The sequence below is a fragment of the Podarcis pityusensis genome (assembly GCF_964106645.2).
Source record: "Podarcis pityusensis genome assembly, chromosome: 16".
In the NCBI taxonomy this organism is placed as follows: Eukaryota; Metazoa; Chordata; class Lepidosauria; order Squamata; family Lacertidae; genus Podarcis; species Podarcis pityusensis.
In genome coordinates, this window is record NC_138041.1 from 19,605,978 (window position 1) to 19,625,852 (window position 19,875).

The 19,875-nt window shown below is 48.0% G+C and overlaps 1 protein-coding gene across 4 annotated transcripts in view; it reads left to right on the forward strand.

Moving 5' to 3' along the window:
* NOS1 (nitric oxide synthase 1) overlaps positions 1-19,875 on the forward strand; it is a gene marked incomplete at its 3' end in the record, with an annotated part of 177,024 nt that overhangs the window by 95,212 nt on the left and 61,937 nt on the right. For all 4 annotated transcript variants that reach the window (XM_080986166.1, XM_080986167.1, XM_080986165.1 and 1 more), the window contains exon 2: positions 4,453-5,539. In XM_080986166.1, coding sequence (XP_080842292.1) covers positions 4,800-5,539 — 740 coding nt within the window. In that variant the 5' untranslated portion in view covers positions 4,453-4,799. The remainder of the gene's footprint in view (positions 1-4,452; positions 5,540-19,875) is intronic.

The following is a 19,875-nucleotide window of genomic DNA, read 5'->3' on the forward strand; positions in this document are numbered from 1 at the left end:
CCCTCCCTCCCAATTGTCTGATTAGTTAGCTAATGTCTAGGAACTGCTGTGTTAAGTGCTAAATATCCTTGCTGTCTAACTAGTGCTGATAGCAGGGTTTCCCACCTCGGCCGGTCAACTGAGAGTCCTCGGAGTTCCTGCGCTCTTTTAGAGAGACGCAGCTCTTCTAAGTTGCTCCCCGTTTCCCTAAGTGGGGAGACATCCCAGAGGCACCTCCTTTGCTTATCCATGCCCTCCAAGTGTCCTGATTTTCGAGGGACAGTCCCGGAATTGCAGAAGCCGTCCCGGTTCTGCTCTGATCCCGGGATGCCCCGGTTTTCATTTCCCCTCCCCTCCTCTTCTCGGAGAACAATTAAAAGTGGTGGAGAGATCAGAGCGCCCACACTCCTGTCCTTTTTCAGAAACAGGAACCTTTGCCCTCTCTCTGTGTGTAGGTGCAAAAACCGAGTCCTGTTTATATGGAAAATAAAATACCTGCACTAAATGAAGGAAACAGTGAAGCTGGCACACAAAGCGCTTCCTAGAATTTTCAAGGGAAATGTACTCCAGGCTTCCTCAACCTCGGCCCTCCAGATGTTTTGAGACTACAGTTCCCAGCATCCCTGAGCACTGGTCCTGCTAGCTAGGGATCATGGGAGCTGTAGGCCAAGAACATCTGGAGGGCCGAGGTTGAGGAAGCCTGATGTACCCGATCCACTTTGAATTCTTAAATTACAGTGCTTCAGCAGCCAGCCATTTTTTAGGAAATGCATGGAATGTTTGTTCCTTTGTTGTAAATGGAGCCTTACACTGTCTGCTCAGAAGCAAGTCTCGCTGTATTCAATGGAGCTTACTCCCAGGTAACTGCTTAAAGACTGCACAGTCTTATACTGAAATTCTAGCCATTTTAAATCAAAACTAAGCCCTACCGAGTTCAGTAGGATTTACTCTCTGTTACGTTCCTGGTCATTCTCACAGTTTATATTATTATTATTATTATTATTATTATTATTATTATTACCACCCACCTTTTCCCCTGACAGGGACTACTTAAGGCAGCTTACAGCTAGAACTTTATTTCATTTATTTGTTGAATGTGTTGTACATAATCCGTTCCCTCACACCTATTTTCTTTACAACAATCCTGTGAGGTAGGTTAGGCTGAGAGGTTGCAATTGCCTCAAGGTGACAGGCGTTCAGGTGCATATGACACACGTGTGTAGCAAGATCAAATGCGGGAGAAACTTCCTGATGTAGAATAGAAGGTCCCACTTTTCATCTGAGAAGGTTGGGAGGGTATTCTTACCCAGGTTTAGTCTCCCTTTGTGGCATTTTGTAATTTCTGAGTTGATTGACACATTAACTGGCTGAGCATAGGTAGAGGCACAACTCCAACCAGTTGCATGCTGGAGATGTTGATCACTGGATCAAATGAATGTTAAGTAGATTAAATAGTTTTGATTGGATTTCGAAGAAATGTACAATTAATTGCTCCTGTTTTGAATGTTGTTGTGTTACTATATTCTGTAGCGCAGTGATGGCCAAACTTGGCCCTCCAGCTGTTTTGGGGCTACAACTCCCATCATCCCTAGCTAACAGGACCAGTGGTCAGGGATGATGGGAATTGTGGCCCCCATCAGCTGGAGGGCCAAGCTTGGCCATCACTGTAGCAGGTCCTGCAGACCGCTATTATGAAGAATGTTGTTTACAGGGTAGCGGGCACTGGGGATGAGTTTATGGAACCAGGGGGACAGACACCTGAAAAAGTTGGGGAAACATTGGCTTAAGCACTCCCGCAGGCAGCCAAATCCAACATCCTGCACCAGATCTTTAGAGAAGGAGGCAGCCACCAGCCCAAATTTGCAGTCCAAAATCTCTACCTCCATCGCTTTCTCTGCAGCTCAATGTGGCTCAAACTACAGTTTGCTTTGGTATATTGCAACATCCTAGACAGGGACGGAGAACTTGTCCACCACCACCACTAGTTTTGGGGTATTTCCAGAGCTCAATGGAAAGAGGGGTTGATTGTTAAACCACTTTGTAGCTCTATGAAGGGAACAAGGCTCTCCTAACAACCGTCAGCATCTCAGCTTCCATGATTTTTCAGGGGGGAAGCGTTTAAAGCAGTAACATGCCACTTTAAACAGATATGGCTTCTTCCTCTTTTTCCTCTCTTTTCCAGAAAAGAGATCTGCCATCTTTTTTTCTTTTCTTTTCTTTTCCTTTTCTTTTTTTTGGAAAAGAGAAACAGAGGGGGAAAAGAAGAAGCCATGACTGTTCAGAGTGATATGATACTGCTTTAAATGTATACCTGTCAAGTGCCCCGGAAAAGCGGGACATCCCGTTTTTTTCTCATGAGATCTCAGCAGCCATTTTGGGTGCCGCTCTCATGTTGTGCTCTCACCCTGGAGAAAGCGCTTTTTTGGAGCTGCGATCTTGCACTCCCAAAAGTGCTTGGGGGGGGGCACGAGCACAGTGCAGGTCACATGACTCACCCAAGAGAGCATTCCGGAAGACGTACATCCTGCTTTTTGCATCAGAAAGAGTTGGAAGGTATTTAAATGTGCAGTGCAGACAGAGCCTGACAGAAATATTCTTTGTGATTCCAAGTGGTTTGGGTTTAGTCTTCATTTCCACTGTGGCTCCAACCCTGTTTCCATTTAAAGGAAAGCAACTTTATTACCGGCTTTCTCCTAGCTTTTTAACCAACATTGCCAAGCCTGTTCCAAGAGGATGGCTGATGGATAGTACACATGCTGTACACAGGGAAACAGCTGGGCAGCGGCTATCACTGAATGCTTCTTCTCCCCCAGCATCTAATGCCTGAGTCAGCTGCCTCACTCTGCCTAACAGCAGGGCCTGCTTACACCAAGGCCATTCATTCCCCACCCCTCAGTTCAAAACATGAGTGAAGATTGAACCCATTTCATAGATGGAAAGACTGAGGCTGAGAGTTCTCTTCCACCTAGGTCACCTGAGAGTGCAGGGATGGATGCGGGAACTGAACTCCTTCCACACTAAGATGCAGATTTGTGTTTCCCTATCTTTTCTCTCTTTCACCCAGAGCTGTGAAAAGAGCTTTTGAGCCTCTTCTCTCTCCTAAATGTCATGACAAATCCAATTCTGCAAATCTGCACCATTTGACAACTTCAATGGCTTTGCCCGTCCGCCCACTTTCGAGGCTTCTCCCTCCACCCCCCCTCAAAATAAAATCCCTTTTTTATTATTTATAATGAGCTGGCAGAATCAATGAAATCGGTGACAGCTGCAAAGATGTTACACTTCATTGTTTCTGTTGTCATTCACTTTGGCGGGATCTTTAGAAGAGAAGGATCAGAGAAGAGGATTGACTCCCAGGAAGCGTCAAAAGGCGGGGGTGGGGGAGAATTGTAAATCCACCTGCTGCTAAGCTCACCACACACAGCTCAGAGCCCCCACCCCACCCTGAAGTTTGGAACTACATCTTCTACCAGTCCCAGCAGGGGAGAACCTTGGGGTCTTAAATTTCAGCCTGTTTCTCTGTAGCTTCACTTTTCGTAGTGAGGGAACCACCAGAAGGCCCTTGGACCTCAGTGTTCAGGCTGAACGATGGGGGTGGAGATGCTCCTTCAGGTATACTGGGCCGAGGCCTTTAGGGCTTTAAAGGTCAGCACCAACACTTTGAATTGTGCTCGGAAACATACAGGGAGCCAATTGTAGATCCTTTAGGACCGGTGTTCTATGGTCCCGGCAGCCAAGTCCCCAGCTGAGCTGCTACATTCTGCATTGGTTGTAGTTTTCGAGTGACCTTCAAAGGAAGCCCCACACAGAGAGCCTTGCAGTAGTCTAAGCAGGAGATAACCACATCTGAAGCTTGCAGTTATTTAACAGAGCCAGTGCTTTGTTCTATCCAGCGTGATACCTTTATTTTTTAAACAGAGACACACAGCTTTATTGCAGTCCATAGACCCAAAAATACACAGTACAGTCAAACCTCGTGTACAACGTAATATATACCAACAGTTATTATGGTGTAAGATTGGACTTGCTAACCTGTCTTTAGCCTGTACATACTGATTTCTGATTTCTACAGCCTCCGAGAGGAATTTTGCTACAGCCAGTGTAATAGCATCAACCTTATCCTCAAGGACGGTGGTGCCCAAACTTGGACTACAACTCCCATCATCCCTAGCTAGCAGGACCAGTGGTCAGGGATGATGGGAAATGTAGTCCCAAAACAGCTGGAGGGCCACGTTTGGCCATCACTGCTCAAGAAGAACCTTGACATGGAAAGAGTCATCCATTTCAGGTTGTTCTGTTAATATTGGGTTGATTAGATGCCGTCTGACCTGTTTATACAGACTGCAGCGTAATAAAATGTGTTTCATACATTCAGCATCCTGAGAACGTGGGCACAGCCCATCTTGGTATGGGACACCAGCCAATCTTCCTTTATTGTTCTTTTCTTTCCCTTCTCCCTTTCCTGCTTTGTAGGTAAGGAAGATGTAAAGTGGACCTCCAACCCAAGTCCCCACGAGTGTGTTCAGCAAGCCTCATATTTTCAGCTGGGCAATGCCTGGCTCTGTTCACACGTTCCACAGAGGTCTGCTCGCTTCGTTGTATTGCAAGGCTGGGGGACCCGGTGCTACATCAGAACTGACGTCCAGCAACTGATGTCTTGCAGAGGCATTCTGGTCATTCGAGGTCTGGAGAATCGGGAACCTTCATGTGAATAGAGGAACCGCCTTCCTTTCCCCTCTCCCTCCAGAGGCTGCAAGGCAGCCAGGACAGGGCCTGCGTGCACCGCCAGCTCCCCATTCAGAGAAGACCCCAGGACTACAATGGAAGAGAATGTGTTCAGTGTACAGCAGATTCAGCCCAATGTCATTTCCGTGAAACTCTTCAAGCGCAAGGTTGGGGGTCTCGGGTTCCTGGTGAAGGAGCGTGTCAGCAAGCCACCCGTGATCATCTCCGACCTGATCCGAGGAGGGGCGGCTGAGCAAAGTGGCCTTATCCAGACCGGGGACATCATCCTCGCCGTGAATGGGCGCCCCCTGGTGGACATGAACTATGACACTGCTCTGGAGGCCCTGAGGAGCATCGCCTCCGAAACCCACGTCGTCCTCATATTGAGAGGCCCAGAGGGCTTCACCACTCACCTGGAGACGACCTTCACCGGGGACGGGACGCCCAAGACCGTCCGAGTCACCAGGCCCCTGTGCGCCACCTCCCCGTCTGTGGTTGACCTCCCGGCCGGCCTCGGGATCCACACCAAAGATCAGCGGCAAGGAGGTGACCATACAATGGGGGGCTCTGTCAGCTCTCGGTGCACCCGGGAGAACGGGCAGGGGGATGAGTCCCTGGTGCACGTCAATGGGGTGATTGCTGGGTCCGTCCCCAGGGACTCTCTGAAAGGGAGCGGGGACGTTTCTGACCGTTGCCTCAATGGCAGCGTCGAGAACAGCGAACTGTTGAAAGAGATCGAGCCGGTCTTGGACCTCCTGAAGAGCAACAACAAGGAGCTCAATGGAGATGCGCAGCCCAGGATGGTCACAAGAGACGCGGAGGTCCAGGTGGATGGGTAGGTCCCTTGGTGATGTGATATGCAGAGAGCCATTGTGGTGTAATGGTTAGAGTGGTGGGCTAGGGCCTGGGAGACCAGGGTTTGAATCCCCGCTCAGCTACAAAGCTCACTGGGTGACCTTGGAGATCTCTCAGCCTAACCTCACAGTGGTGTTGTGGTGATGAAATTGGGAGGTTGAGAACCATGTACACCGCACCTTGAGCTCCTTGGAAGAAAAGGTGGTATATAAATATAAATATAATATATTTGGTTCCTCAGAAAGAAAAAATGAGAGCAGAAATGATAAGGGCTATCAACCGTTTTATTCATTTTTAAAATTCCTATTTATAATTATTTATTAATGTGTATAAATCTATATCTATACAGTGGTACCTCGGGTTAAGTACTTAATTCATTCCAGAGGTCCGTTCTTAACCTGAAACTGTTCTTAACCCGAAGCACCACTTTAGCTAATGGGGCCTCCTGCTGCTGCCGTGCCGCCGGAGCACAATTTCTGTTCTCATCCTGAAGCAAAGTTCTTAACCTGAGGTACTATTTCTGGGTTAGCGGAGTCTGTAACCTGAAGCATATATAACCTGAAGCATATGTAACCCGAGGTACCACTGTATAGCTATATAGCTATAGCTATAGTTATAGCTATATCTGGCCTTTCTTCCAAGGAGGTCAAGTTTATTTTTCCCTCTCTCCATTTTATCTTCACAACAGCCCTGTGAGGTAGGCCACTTTTAGGCTAAGTGACAGTAGTTGCCAAATTTGCTTCATGGCAGAGTTGTGATTTGAACGCTGGTCTCCCCGAGTTGATTTTTTAATATATATATGTATTAGAAAAGCTGTTTTGTAATTTATGGATTTAAGCTTAGTTTTATCGGAATTAATCATTTCCCTTCTTATTCGACATTCTTATATCCTGCCCTACATCCGGTTTGGAGCTCAGGGCAAACAGATAAATGATGATACAAAACAACGCATTTTAAAGAAAAATTGTTACTGCTGATATAGACGTATTTTTACCAAACGGCTTCAAAGTTTTTAAATCTGAAATGTGGGGTGCTAATATGGCCAATAACTACAACTTCCTGCTGCCAAAGCTCAGCAGAGGCGCTTCAGGGGGCCCCTCCGGACCGGGGAGCTTTTTGCTGGTATAATGTGCAACATGCCATTGACCCAATAATAGTGCGCTGGATTTATATTGGACTGTCCACACATCATTCTGCCTCATTGGTACGTTACTCAGGTTATGTCCCATGAAGGCAAGGCAGAGTATACTGGAGAGAATGCAACCAGACTGGTACAACATTCAACACCTGGTGGTTCTGCTGTGCCAGGGACTGGACTAAGGAGGAATGGTGGGGAGCACTGCCCCCCTCCTCCTGAACCTTCCTGAGAAGAGGAAGGCAGTCTTGATTTGCAGAGGTGGCTTGAGGTAGGTCACAGGTGAACAGATGAGTTGGGAGGTGATGGGAGAAGAGAAGGGGGAGACAGAGGCAGATCAGCCAGCTGACACCTGATCACTGGAAAGCATTCCCCATCCCCCTTCTCCCAGAACCCAGCGTGCATTGAAAGTGCAAGAGCAAAAGACTCATAGACGATTAATCCCTGACGGCCACCGTAAAAGGAATTGGCATTGCTAGGAAGGGCAGCCCAGTTGGAGCAACACCATGATTCGGGTGGCTGCACCCTCCATATTTCTCAGTGAATCTTGAATAAATACAGTGGTACCTCTGGTTGCGAACAGGATCCATTCCACAGCCCTGTTTGCAAAATGAGCAGAACACAACCTGCGTCTGCACGTCCGTGTGTTGCGATTTGCCACTTCTGCGCATGCGCATGACATCATTTTGAGTGTCTGCGCATGCATGAGCGGCGAAACCTGGAAGTAACCCTTTCTAGTCACCACGGGACACAACCTGAAAAGACGTAATCTTAACAGAACGTAACAAGAGGTATGAATGTACATTGGTGAGAATGCCTTGTTTTTCTGTTTCCGGCATCCAGTTGTGAGGGAGGGCGACCAGATTCCCAAGTCCGACTTGCTGCATGGTTCAGGAATGGTGGGTCTGGGTGTTTCAGGAGACTACACTAATAATAGAAACAGTAGTAATGATGATGATGATGATGATGATGATAATGATAAAGACAATGCCCTGCCCATCTGGCTGGGTTGCCCCAGCCACTCTGGGCAGCTTCCAGCACATAATGAAAACATAATAAAACGTCAAACATTGCAAACTTCCCGATACACGGCTGCCTTCAGATGTCTTCTCAAGGTTGTGTAGTTCTTTGTCTCCTTGATATCTGACAGGAGGGCATTCCACAGGAAGGGCACCACCACCAACATGGTGAAAAAGATTGCCTGTCCTGACCCTGCTTCTCTCAATATTTGCAGAAAACTCAAATGTACGAAGACCTGGACTTGGTAACTGCTGCCTGGTTAGAGGTAGCGAGCCCTTCGCTAGAAGGACCCCACATAGTTCTCATTGCGGTGACGGTGGTCCCAAGTCTGGTCTCTTGCGCTAGCTGAAAGTGAGGGGCGAAAGCAGGAGGGACAAGTTTGTAGTCTGTGAGACCCCTTCTTGCACTATGTGCTTTTCCATAAATGCTTTTGGTTAGATTTGTTTCTGAGACACCTGCCCAGCTAAGCAGCCATTGCTAAATTGATGCATTTGGTATGTTTGTGAGTTTTCCCTGCTAACATGCGGCAATTGGTTGGGCACTGTATTATGGTTATGTTAAAGCTCTTTTGCATACTTATCATGGGCATAACCAGGATTTCTATTGGGGGTGGGAGGGGGAGGGGACAGGACTACCACCTGTCACCATCCTCTGTCTGGCTCTGTCTAGCAGATTTGGAATGGCATTTCTCAACTACGGTTGTTTTAAATTGCTTTTTTTTGACCCCCAAGCGCTCAGAAAAAATCTGCCAAAATCTTCAGACATTTGAAAACTAAGAAGTTAAATAATAAAAAAAAGAACATCAGGGCGAACCTTTCATGCAGTTAACAAGCATATTTTGCAAAATTACAATGAGCACATGTTTTTTCAGCTTATTTTTTAAAAAAATCAAAACTAAAACAAGTTTCTTGGATTTGCTGAAAACTTTTCACAACATCATCCAAGTGACCTCAGTGAGCATTTCGATTTCAAATATTCCAATTATTTCTACTTTTAGTTAATTTTTTTTAATTGACTTGATTTAGGGGGGGGGGGGTCAGCTGCCCCCTGTATTGTATGATGTTGTGATGTCATGGATTTTTTATATAAATATATAAGGTAGGTAAGGAGCCCTGCAGGATCAGGCCAAAGACCCATTGAGTCCAGCATCCTGTTCTCACAGTGCCCAACCAGATCCCCAAACGGGGAAACCTGCAAGCTTGAATCCCACAGGGCGGTAAACTGACCTGGGATAGCTCAGATTGTAGAGCACGAGACTCTTAATCTCAGGGTTGTGGGTTTGAGCCCCACATTGGGCAAAAGATTCCTGCATTGCAGGGGGTTGGACTAGATGACCCTCGTGGTCCCTTCCAACTCTACAATTCTATGAAACTTTCAAGATGCCCCTCTGGCTTCTGCATAATAGTTGCAGGATCATGCTCCTCAATAGCTACACCTTCTGCTTCGCATCTTCCTATTCTCTGCAGCACTCTATATTTTCTTTGCTGAAGCACGAAAGGGGTCTGTAGTTTGAGGATAGTGACTTCCCTCTGTTTGCTGGCTCTCTCTTTAAAACACACACACACACACACACACACACGCTCATTAAAGCAACCATCAGCAAATGGTGCCAATTAATTAATGCTTGCAGCCCTAGTTTCATGGAATTAAAACTAAGTCATCACTTTGACATACCTGAGCGTTCACTGAATTCATTCATTCATAGTTTTTTTGCCCCAACTTGTTAAGATTGTCTCAGGTGCCTGTCTCAGAAAAAAAAACCCACTAAAAAAAGCTGACAGGTTTGGTTTCTTGTCATCTTCCTTCCCCTCTCCCCCCACCTCCACCTTTCATTGTCGTCTTTTCTCCATAACTGAACGGCAAGAAGGAAGTGATCAAAGCTGCTAGGATCGTAATCCCCTCCACACTTCATTCTGGATAAGCAAAGCCACTGAGACTGGATGCAAAGTCCTGGTAATGACTGTGTGCGATGCTCTCATTCTGCATCCCACCTTCAGACAGGATTGGGAAGTAGAGAGCGACTTAGAGGGGTGGTCCTACCCAACAGGCCATCAGAAGCCAAATATTCAGCTAGGTATGGGCAGGGCTATTGGGACACGGGTGGCACTGTGGGTTAAACCACAGAGCCTAGGGCTTGCTGATCAGAAGGTCAGCGGTTCAAATCCCCTCGACGGGGTGAGCTCCCGTTGTTCAGTCCCAGCTCCTGCCAACCTAACAGTTCGAAAGCACGCTAGTGCAAGTAGATAAATAGGTACCGCTCTGGCGGAAAGGTAAATGGCGTTTCTGTGCGCTGCTCTGGTTCGCCAGAAGTGGCTTAGCCATGCTGGCCATATGACCCAGAAGCTGTCTGCAGACAAATGCCGGCTCCCTCGGCCATTAAAGTGAAATGAGCACCGTAACCCCATAGTTGTTCGCGACTGGACTTAACTGTCAGGGGTCCCTTTACCTTTATGGACAGGGCTGGGCATAACTGGGGTAGCTCAGTCGGTAGATCTTGAGACTCCTAATCTCAAGCTCCTGGGTTCGAACCCTACGTTCCTGCATTCTAGGGGTTAGGACTGCTAGATGACCCTCCCGGTCCCTTCCAGCTGTACAGTTCTATGATTCTATGTGCTTTGAAAATACAGAAGCATTACAATTCTGTACCACAGTAAACTCAGATTTGGCGACAGAGGGAAGCCGCTATCTATGATACGTATAAATTCTGCAAATATGCAAATTGTTGTTTTGCTTTCTGCAGGGTTTGTGGCGTTGCACCCAGCAGTTTGCACCACTTCTTGTCGAAACAGAAACCTTTACAAGGTCCTGAAAAAGAAAAAAGGGGGGGGGACTGTGAATAGGGGTTCAGCGGTTAAACCATCTGCCTTGCTTGCAGCATTTCCCAAGTTTGATCCCAGCTGGCATTTCCAGATTGGGCTGGAAGGGACTCCTGTATGAAACCCTGGAAAGCTTCTGCCAGCCAGTGTAGACAGTGCTGAGTTAGATGGACCACCCTTTTTCCACTAAGGAGCTCAAGGTTCTCCCCTCCCCATTTCATCCTCACAACAACCTTGTGAAGTAGGCTCGGCTGAGAGACAATGACTGGCCTCCAAGGTCACTCATTCCCTGTGGGGATTTGAACCTTGGTCTCCCAGTTCCTAGTCTGACCATCTAACCCCATGGTTCCCATGGCACACGCCCCACAGGGGGGCAATTTGATTTTTAAGGGGGGCAATTTGGAAGCTCGTTGAGACCAAGTTAATGGCCTTTTAGGCTTCTTCCACATGAACAGGAGTTCACTTTTTGAATAATAAGAATTATATGTCACCGGGGGGTGGGGGGCATGAATCCAGGATTTTAGAGATGCTTAGGTGGGGCATGGCCAATGAAAGGTTGGGAACCACTGGTCTAACCACTCTGCCACACTGGCTCTCTCCTGTGTGGCAGAATTATGACCACACGCCCCAAGGATGGAGCCTTGTGAGCAAAGACTCCATCTTCATCATTTAGGTTGCCTACCCCCTACTCTCTCTGTGGATAGACAGTGGGGTGGGATCCTGATGCTAAAAAAGACCCTTCTGTTAGCATTTAACTATCACCCAGGGTGCAAATTCCGATGCCCCCTAGACAGCATGTGAGATGCTAAGGAAAGACTTCTTCCCCACCCATGAGAGGTTGGGTTGCCATCTGTCATGGATGCTTTAGCTGAGATTCCTGCATTGCAAGGGGGTTGGACTAGATGACCCTTGGGGTCCCTTCCAGCTCTACGATTCTGTGATTCTATGAGAGCCATTGGGGAGGCATTCTATCTCCTCCCAGCTCCTGGGTAAAAATAGAGCATGGCTCATTCAGTGTCCAGTAACCTTGTTCTATTTTTCCCCCTTGCCTAAAGATGGCTGTCACGTCGTATATCCAGCTCCCAACGATGCCATCTAGATAGACTTCTGCGGCGAACTCCTTACAACTATTCGGAAGCATTTATTTACATATAGGAAGGGACATTGCTTGGCATTAGAGCCCACGCATTGCACAGAGGAGATACCAGGTTCAACCTCTGACATCTCCCCGGGTAGGAAAAGCTATCAAGCTGCAAGCTTCCTTTAAGAGCAGTATGATTTTCCCAGAGGCTATGGGGTGGCCAGTGGAGGCTAGGCCATTTGGGCAAATTGGAGCATTGCCCCACTGACCTCAACCTGCCCTCAGCCAAATCCCACCCTGCCTGCCAACTTCCTTACAACTAGTCCAAGGGATGGCACTGCCTGCCAGCTTCCTCTTCCTTCATCTCCTTTGTGCTTTTGTAGAACACAGCAGGAGGGAGGATGGGGACAAAACTAGAATTTGTTGCTTCTGCCTCTCATTGTCTCTGGCGCCACCTACTGTTAGCCTTTCTGCCTGTCACCACCTACTGTTTGTCACCACCTACTTTCTGCCTGTCACCACCTACTTTCTGCCTGGCACCACCTACTGTTGACGCGGGTGGCGCTGTGGGTTAAACCACAGAGCCTCGGACTTGTTGATCAGAAGGTCAGCGGTTCAAATCCCTGTGACGGAGTGAGCTTCCGTTGCTTGCTCCCTGCTCCTACCAACCTAGCAGTTTGAAAGCACGTCAAAGTGCAAGTAGGTAAATAGGTACCGCTCTGGCGGGAAGGTAAACGGCGTTTCCATGCTCTGCTCTGGTTCGCCAGAAGTGGCTTAGTCATACTGGCCACATGACCTGGAAGCTGTATGCCGGCTCCCTCGGCCAGTAAAGCAAGATGAGCGCCGCAACCCAAAAGTCGGCCACGACTGGACCTAATGGTCAGGGGTCCCTTTACCTTTACTGTTGAGTTTCCTGCTTTCTGCCCCGCCAGCCCCAATGGGCGCTAACCAGCACTTGGTGTAACCAAAGCTCATGGGGTTGACCGTAACTCAGCAATAGAATGCTTGCAGTGCAGGCATCAAGTTCAAAGTTCGAGTTGGTCTTCCAAGGAGCCCAGATTGCCGTCACCAGTCAGTGTGGACAGCACACTGCTAGGCAGCTTCCTGAAATAGGTGACCATGAGATTTGTCCCCCGGCGCTGGTGGATATGTCATTGCTTGCTTAGCTTTCTTCCTGAAATGCTAGTTGGGGTTGTTATGAGCAGAGGCACAGTCATATCATCTGCTCTGTGATTGGCGCATGGGCTGCACCAGCGGAATTAGTTGATATCTCGACCTGGAACGCAGATGGCTTCAGCTCCAAGTCGTCCTGTCACTCACCCAAGAAGGGGCGAACATCAGCCACGGGGGCTGCAAGGAGTCCAGGATGACTCACTCGCTTGGAAACAAAAGTCAGCAGCATCAGCTGTGGGGAGGACTCAGGTCCCTTAGGGGCAATACACAAATATGCACAGAGAAAGAGGGAGAGGAATAAATAGCAGGGCAGAGCAGGGCACAGAAAGCTGGAAGGCTGGAGATGGAGAAAATCTAGTGCCTGGAGAGATGAGATATCCGAAATGAAACAGGTAGCTGTCATTTAGGCCATCTGATCTGCTGGCAACAGAGTTTGCAGGCAGGCCATCTTCCCACAGAGGACAGGGGAGATAGACAGTTTGGTTCACGTTTAAAAGCCAGCCTGCCTCATTTGAAATCCTTTGGAATGGGCACTTCTCCAAATTTTGCAATGCACTTCTGCAGCCAAGTGTTGGCTCAGTGGTCAGAGTGCTGGACTAGGACCCAGAAAAGTTGTTGTTTAGTCGTTTAATCATGTCCGACTCTTCGTGACCCCATGGACCAGAGCATGTCAGGCACTCCTGTCTTCCACTGCCTCACGCAGTTTGGTCAGACTCATGCTAGTAGCTTCAAGAACACTATCCAACCATCTCGTCCTCTGCTGTCCCCTTCTCCTTGTGCCCTCCATCTTTCCCAACATCAGGGTCTTTTCCAGGGCGTCTTCTCCTCTCATGAGGTGGCCAAAGTATTGGAGCCCCAGCTTCAGGATCTGTCCTTCCAGTGAGCACTCAGGGCTGATTTCCTTAAGAATGGATAGATTTGATCTTCTTGCAGTCTATGGGACTCTCAAGAGACCCAGAAGAGACCAGGGTTCAAATCCCCACTTGGCCATGAAGCTCTCGCTGGGAGCCAGTCACCAACTCTCAACCTAATCTACCTTGCAGGGTTGTTGTGGGGGATTAAAGGGGGGGGAGGGAGAACTGTGTGCCACCTTGAGTGCCCTAGAAGAAAAGGTGGAGTAAATGCAATAAGTAAATAAATGTGCTAGGGTAAAGTGTAAATGTATAGATCAGTGAAAATGAGATGCATTATATTAGGAGGATTTCACTCATAGGTACACATGTTGGTTCGATAAATGGCATGGAGACGGTGGAGAGAGAAAAGATTTTGTCCCTCTCTCATAATATCAGAATCCACGGGCATTCAATGAAGCCGAGTGCTGAAAGACTCAGGACAGATAAAATAAATTACTTATTCACTCCGTACTTATTAACGGGCACTGTTAGAAACTCAGGTATATACGGTAAGCTAGGCAACAAATGTCTCCTTAAACCAGGGTTACATTCCAAATCGTAATGTCTAGTTGCCATTTAGGGGCAAGATGGCTCTAAAGTCTTTTTTTCCCCAAAGGATGGACTGGCTGTGATTGATTCTCAGTTAAACATCTGGCTAGTTCAGATGACAACACTGAGCTAGGTTAAGAACTTTGAGAACTGAAAGAAGGAAAGTCTCTTTATCCAGGGACAGTCCACATATCTATCGACCTATTCCTACCTCTCTCTTTTTAATGGTGAAACGGACCATTCATAAAGTAGGGATATTCTTCACAACTGTGAACAGGGCAGTGGGGTGGGGTAACTGAAGGCAACCTGCAACAATTAACTATAATGTTGTTAACTGCTCCTGCTCAGGCTGCGCAGAAAAAACATTTTGGTTCCTGGAATTCATTCTGGTTGTGCAGATAAAACATAACTCATAGAATTCTACATGATGAGATATTAGTGTGTGTCAGCGGTCAAGATCCAATGATCCCAAGGCATGCAATTCCAGATGGTGGAGACGTCAGTAGCCATCCTGGCGCCCAGGCACCTTCGCTTGGCCACAAGTGGTCGATAGCCAGGTGCAAAATGCTCCTGGCCCCTGGCTAATTTCGAACCCTGCCCACGGGAGGCAGTGGTTGCCCCCAACTTCTATGGCTTTAAAAGAGGATTGGACAAATTCATGGAGGAGGAGAGGGCTAGCAGTGGCTACTATCCACAATGGCTTCAGAATACAAGCTGCTGTAAATTGCAGGCAGGGATAGTGTTCTTGTGCTCAAATCCTGCCTGTGGGCTTTCCCATTTGGGCATCTGGTTGGCCCCTGTGAGAACAGGATGCTGGACTAGACGAGCCACTGGCCTGATCTGGCAAGCTCTTCTTACATTGAACAAGTTGTAAGTGGAAAGCATTGTGTTGTGAAAATCATTGCTCTGGAGTAGGATTAGTGGAAGGGACTAAGCTTCTCAGGGAGGACTTTGGGTACCACCCTCAGGCACTTCCTGAGCTCTACATTGTCCTTGCTGCTAAATCTTTTTATTTATTGTTTCTTTCTTTCTCCCTTTCCTTTCTCTTTCTAATTCTAAATCTGCCCTCAAGTACATCCTTGTGGGTTAGCTGGTGGATAGCAAGGCAAAGCCTTTGGATTCCCTTCGGTCCTACCTTTGCCTCCCACTGGGCACTTGAGCTCTTTATCTTTGCACATGATGGTCTCATGTTCTTGGGTAGGAAGTGTTTGTCCCTTTCTTCTGGGTACATTTCAGACTTGCCTCTGTTAATTGCAGGCTGGCAGGAGGAGGAAGGGGGGGGGGCTTTCTGCTTTCCCTTTGATCCCCTAGGATGTGGGCCAAGCCCCACCTCTCCAAGACCCCAGATCCCCTTTTCAGCATGTTCAGATTAGATCAGCCTCTTTTCTTGCTCAGTTGAATTGAGATGTGCATGTCCTCAGAGGACTTTGTGGGGGAAACTCAAGCTCTTACCTTTGCCTGGCCTGCCAATCTTGAAATAGAAATCTTAGTGACCGGACAGGGAAAGCCGCCAGTTGCCTGTGGAGAGATCTAACCAGGAACTGAAGTTCTCTTCCTCCTTGGGACTTTCAGACACAGCTGGGCAAGCGAGGAGTTGTGGGAATGCTGACAAGACAGAGGAGCCTGCCTCAGGGCAGACTGGGTCTGATGCTGGGGCTAAACTAGACTCCCTCTGTGTGAGAGAGACGGACAGACAGACAGACAGACAGAGAGGGATGGAGGATGTGTTTTAACTGAAAAGTAGCACTGGAGGTTCTGAGCAGGAGCACAGAAGTAAGTGGGGAGGAGATACTTAACCCTTCCCTCCCCACCCATTTTCCTACAGAACCTATCTCCCCTACCTCAGCTATTTCCCGACATGAAGGGGGAAAGGTGCAGGTTCTGTCGGGAGAAAACCAACTGAACTGAGGGCAACTTCGAGCTGACCAATTATGGGAGAGGTAAGGGTTCGGCTACCCTCTCCTCTGCTGTTTCTTCATTGAGATTGGCAACTCCCCTTGCTTGCTTTTTAGTGGTGTGTGTGGGAGGAAAGGAGGGAACAAGAGGGAGATGAGCTGTAGCTCAATTGCAGAGCATTGGTTTTGCACGCAGAAAGGCCTGGATTCCACCCCTGGCATCTTCTGGTAGGACTTGAAGATGCTAGGGTAAAGGGACCCCTGACCATTAGGTCCAGTTGTGGCTGACTCTGGAGTTGCAGTGCTCATCTCACTTTATTGGCCGAGGGAGCCGGCATACAGCTTCCGGGACATGTGGCCAGCATGACTAACGCCACTTCTGGCAAACCAGAGCAGTGCACAGAAACGCCGTTTACCTTCCCGCCGGAGCGGTACCTATTTATCTACTTGCACTTTGACGTGCTTTTGAACTGCTAGGTTGGCAGGAGCAGGGACCGAGCAACAGGAGCTCACCCCGTCGCGGGGATTCGAACCGCCGACCTTCTGATTGGCAAGTCTTAGGCTCTGTGGTTTAACCCACAGCGCCACCTGTGTCCCCAGGAAGATGCTATGCCTGCCTGAAACCCTTGAGAGTTCCTGCTAGTCAGTGTAGACATTACTGAACTCAGTGGACCAACAGTCTCATATGGGATGAGGCAGCTTCCGATATTCCTTTGCTCCTATCAGCTGTGGGGCTCCCCATCAAAGACATCTCAACACAGAGGCCCATCGAAACCTGGAGCCTGCACAGCTAAGGTTTCCTTCTCCTGTTCTCCGTTTAAAAGTGTGCACAGTGCACATGCTGGGGTTGATGTGTGTTGAATGGAGAATGTGCATATACATTAGGCATTTTGCACAGTTGCTCTTTGGGATGCAGACTGTGTGCACATTAGAAGCATGGTTAGAGAACAGCGGGCATTGCCCCGCCATTATGCATAACCTCCATAGGCCATGAAAAATTCATGCATTAATGCGGAAATGTGCATAAGGGTCCAAGTGGAGAATATGCACATTGACTTGGCTAATGTACCAAAAATACCCTACTTGTGCTAATGAGTTGCATGCCCCTCATCTGTCCCAATTTAAGCAGGGCATCCTGTTTTGGGGGGGGGGTGCATGCTCTCACACACGTCACCTGGTTCCCCCAAGATTGTGGCTGTGAAAGACACTGATTTTGGGGTGCTTTGCTTTTGCACGAGTCACATGACTCACACAGGAGCTCGGCCCCAAAAGACACACATCCTGGTTTTCCTTGGGGCCACGTTGGAGGGTATGGAGTTGTACACATCCATCAACATCATTTTTGAGACTGTTCACACTAATGGGGCAATTATGCAAAAAAATAAAAATAAACCCACCTCTCTGTGAGCAAAGGTCACTGCATTATTTCCCCCTAGAATCTGGTGAATGTGCAAAACACCTGGTCATTTATGCAGATTCTCCATTTGACTTGCACTAGTCAGTTTCATGCATGGGGGTGAGTAATGGAGAAGGAGATGTACGGTACTTCTTAAGTAGTCCTCCCCTCTAGTACCTTCTTCCCCTGCAACAGCAAAATTGACTAGCAAAGGAAGGAAGGAAGATTCAAGCAGCAGATTCAACCCTTCTTCAGAAACAGATCCTCATGCAAGTAACTCCTGCAGGGAGCAGCGTGTGAAATATTTAAATGGACAGAGAGTCCAAGGCACAAACGGGAACGAAATGAGGTGGGTGTGACTTGAACAGGTCTTCCCCCCACTTTTCCAAGCTGCTGCTGTCCTGTGTACAAAAAAGAGGGCACAGCTATGCCCACCCATGGGAAGAATCCTGTGCATGAGCCAAATTTGGCCCACCAAGCCAATTTCCCCAAACCACTGGTGACATCTGCTGATGAGCAGGAGGACAGGAATTTACCATGCAGTACCTATGCAATTCTGTTCCCAGCATGGTGCAAGATTGTGAAGTTTAAGTGTCAGGATTTAATCTCCACTTAGCTGTCTGTGGGGATGCAGGTGGCACTGTGGGTTAAACCACAGAGCCTAGGGCTTGCTGATCAGAAGGTTGGCGGTTCGAATCCCCGCGACAGGGTGAGCTCCCATTGCTCGGTCCCTGCTCCTGCCAACCTAGCAGCTCAAAAGCATGTCAAAGTGCAAGTAGATAAATAGGTACCACTCCAGTGGGAAGGTAAATGGCGTTTCCATGTGCTGCTCTGGTTTCGCCAGAAGCAGCTTAGTCATGCTGGCCACATGACCTGGAAGCTGTACGCTGGCTCCCTCGGCCAATAAAGCGAGATGAGCACCGCAACCCCAGAGTCGGCCACAACTGGACCTAATGGTCAGGGGTCCCTTTACCTTTACCTAGCTGTCTATGAGTAGAGAGTCAGGAGAAGGGTGCAAGATCGTGGATGTAAAAGGGGAGGAGAGATTCCCCCACAAACATGGGCGTAGCCAAGGAGGAGCAGTGGGACAGCTGCTCCTCTGAAATCAAGTAAATCAATTAAAAAAAACTAACGGAGGTTCCGCCTGCCCCCACAACATAACTCCTGGCCATGCTTTTTGCAAGTCTTCTCCCTCTTCCCTTCCTGGTTTCAAGGACTTAAAGGGGGAGAGGTTTGCAAAGGCATTGTGAGCCTCCCTCTTCCTTCACTTTCAAGTCCCTGATATCATAAAGAAGGTCGTCAAATGCGAAGCAGTCACAAAAGGGCATTTGCGAGCCTCCTCCCTCTTCCCTTTTAAGATCCCAGCAGAAGGGATTTTTGACAGGTGGCAAACCCACTCACCTTTCAAACCCAGCCCCTGAGGCAGATCCTGATAAGGATCTGTCCCACGGAGCCGAAAAAGGTTCCCCACCCCTGGCCTACGCCACATCACATATTTGATTATCCTTTTGTGTTTCACCTCCTGGGTTTCTATTTGCAATTAGATCAACAAGCCTAATCATGAATAAGAATTTGCTGCAGATCAAAGTTTCCTGTTGCTCCTTTCTAGCTCCCCCCACCCCCCAGTTTCTCTTTCATTATCAAAGTCTGTCTCCCTCCCTCCCTCTCTCTCCTCCCCCTTTCAAGGGGAGGCAGAGAATTACCACGACTGCATCCTGGCATCTACAACCCTTGCTAATTCCATTTTGTTAGTAAGCTTCGGTGCTCCCTGATCTCCCAACCACGGGATCTTCGTGATCCTGCCGATAAGCCAGTATGGTGTAGTGGTTAGAGTGTTGCCCTAGGTAAAAGGTAAAGGTAAAGGGACCCCTGACCATTAGGTCCAGTCGTGGCCGACTCTGGACTCTGGGGTTGCGGTGCTCATCTTGCTTTACTAGCTGAGGGAGCCGCCGTACAGCTTCTGGGTCATGTGGCCAGCATGACTAAGCTGCTTCTGGCAAACCAGAGCAGTGCATGGAAACGCCATTTACCTTCCTTCCGGAGTGGTACCTATTTATCTACTTGCACTTTGACGTGCTTTTGTTTTTTGTTTTTTTAAAAATAATTTTTATTAAGGTTTCAGTAAAAAGTTAAACAGAAAAACAGAAAAAAGAAATACACAAATACACAGTACATGATCCAAAAAAAGAAGAAAAACACAGAGAGCAGAAAACAAAACAAAAAAAGGAACAGAACAATTAAAAACAAAATCACCTTTTCATTTCCGTTTTTAAATTTACTTATTTTCTGGACTTCCTCATACCTCCCTCTTTTGTATTCCAGTCCAAATTGTTTGTCCAGCAATTTCTTTTCCACTTT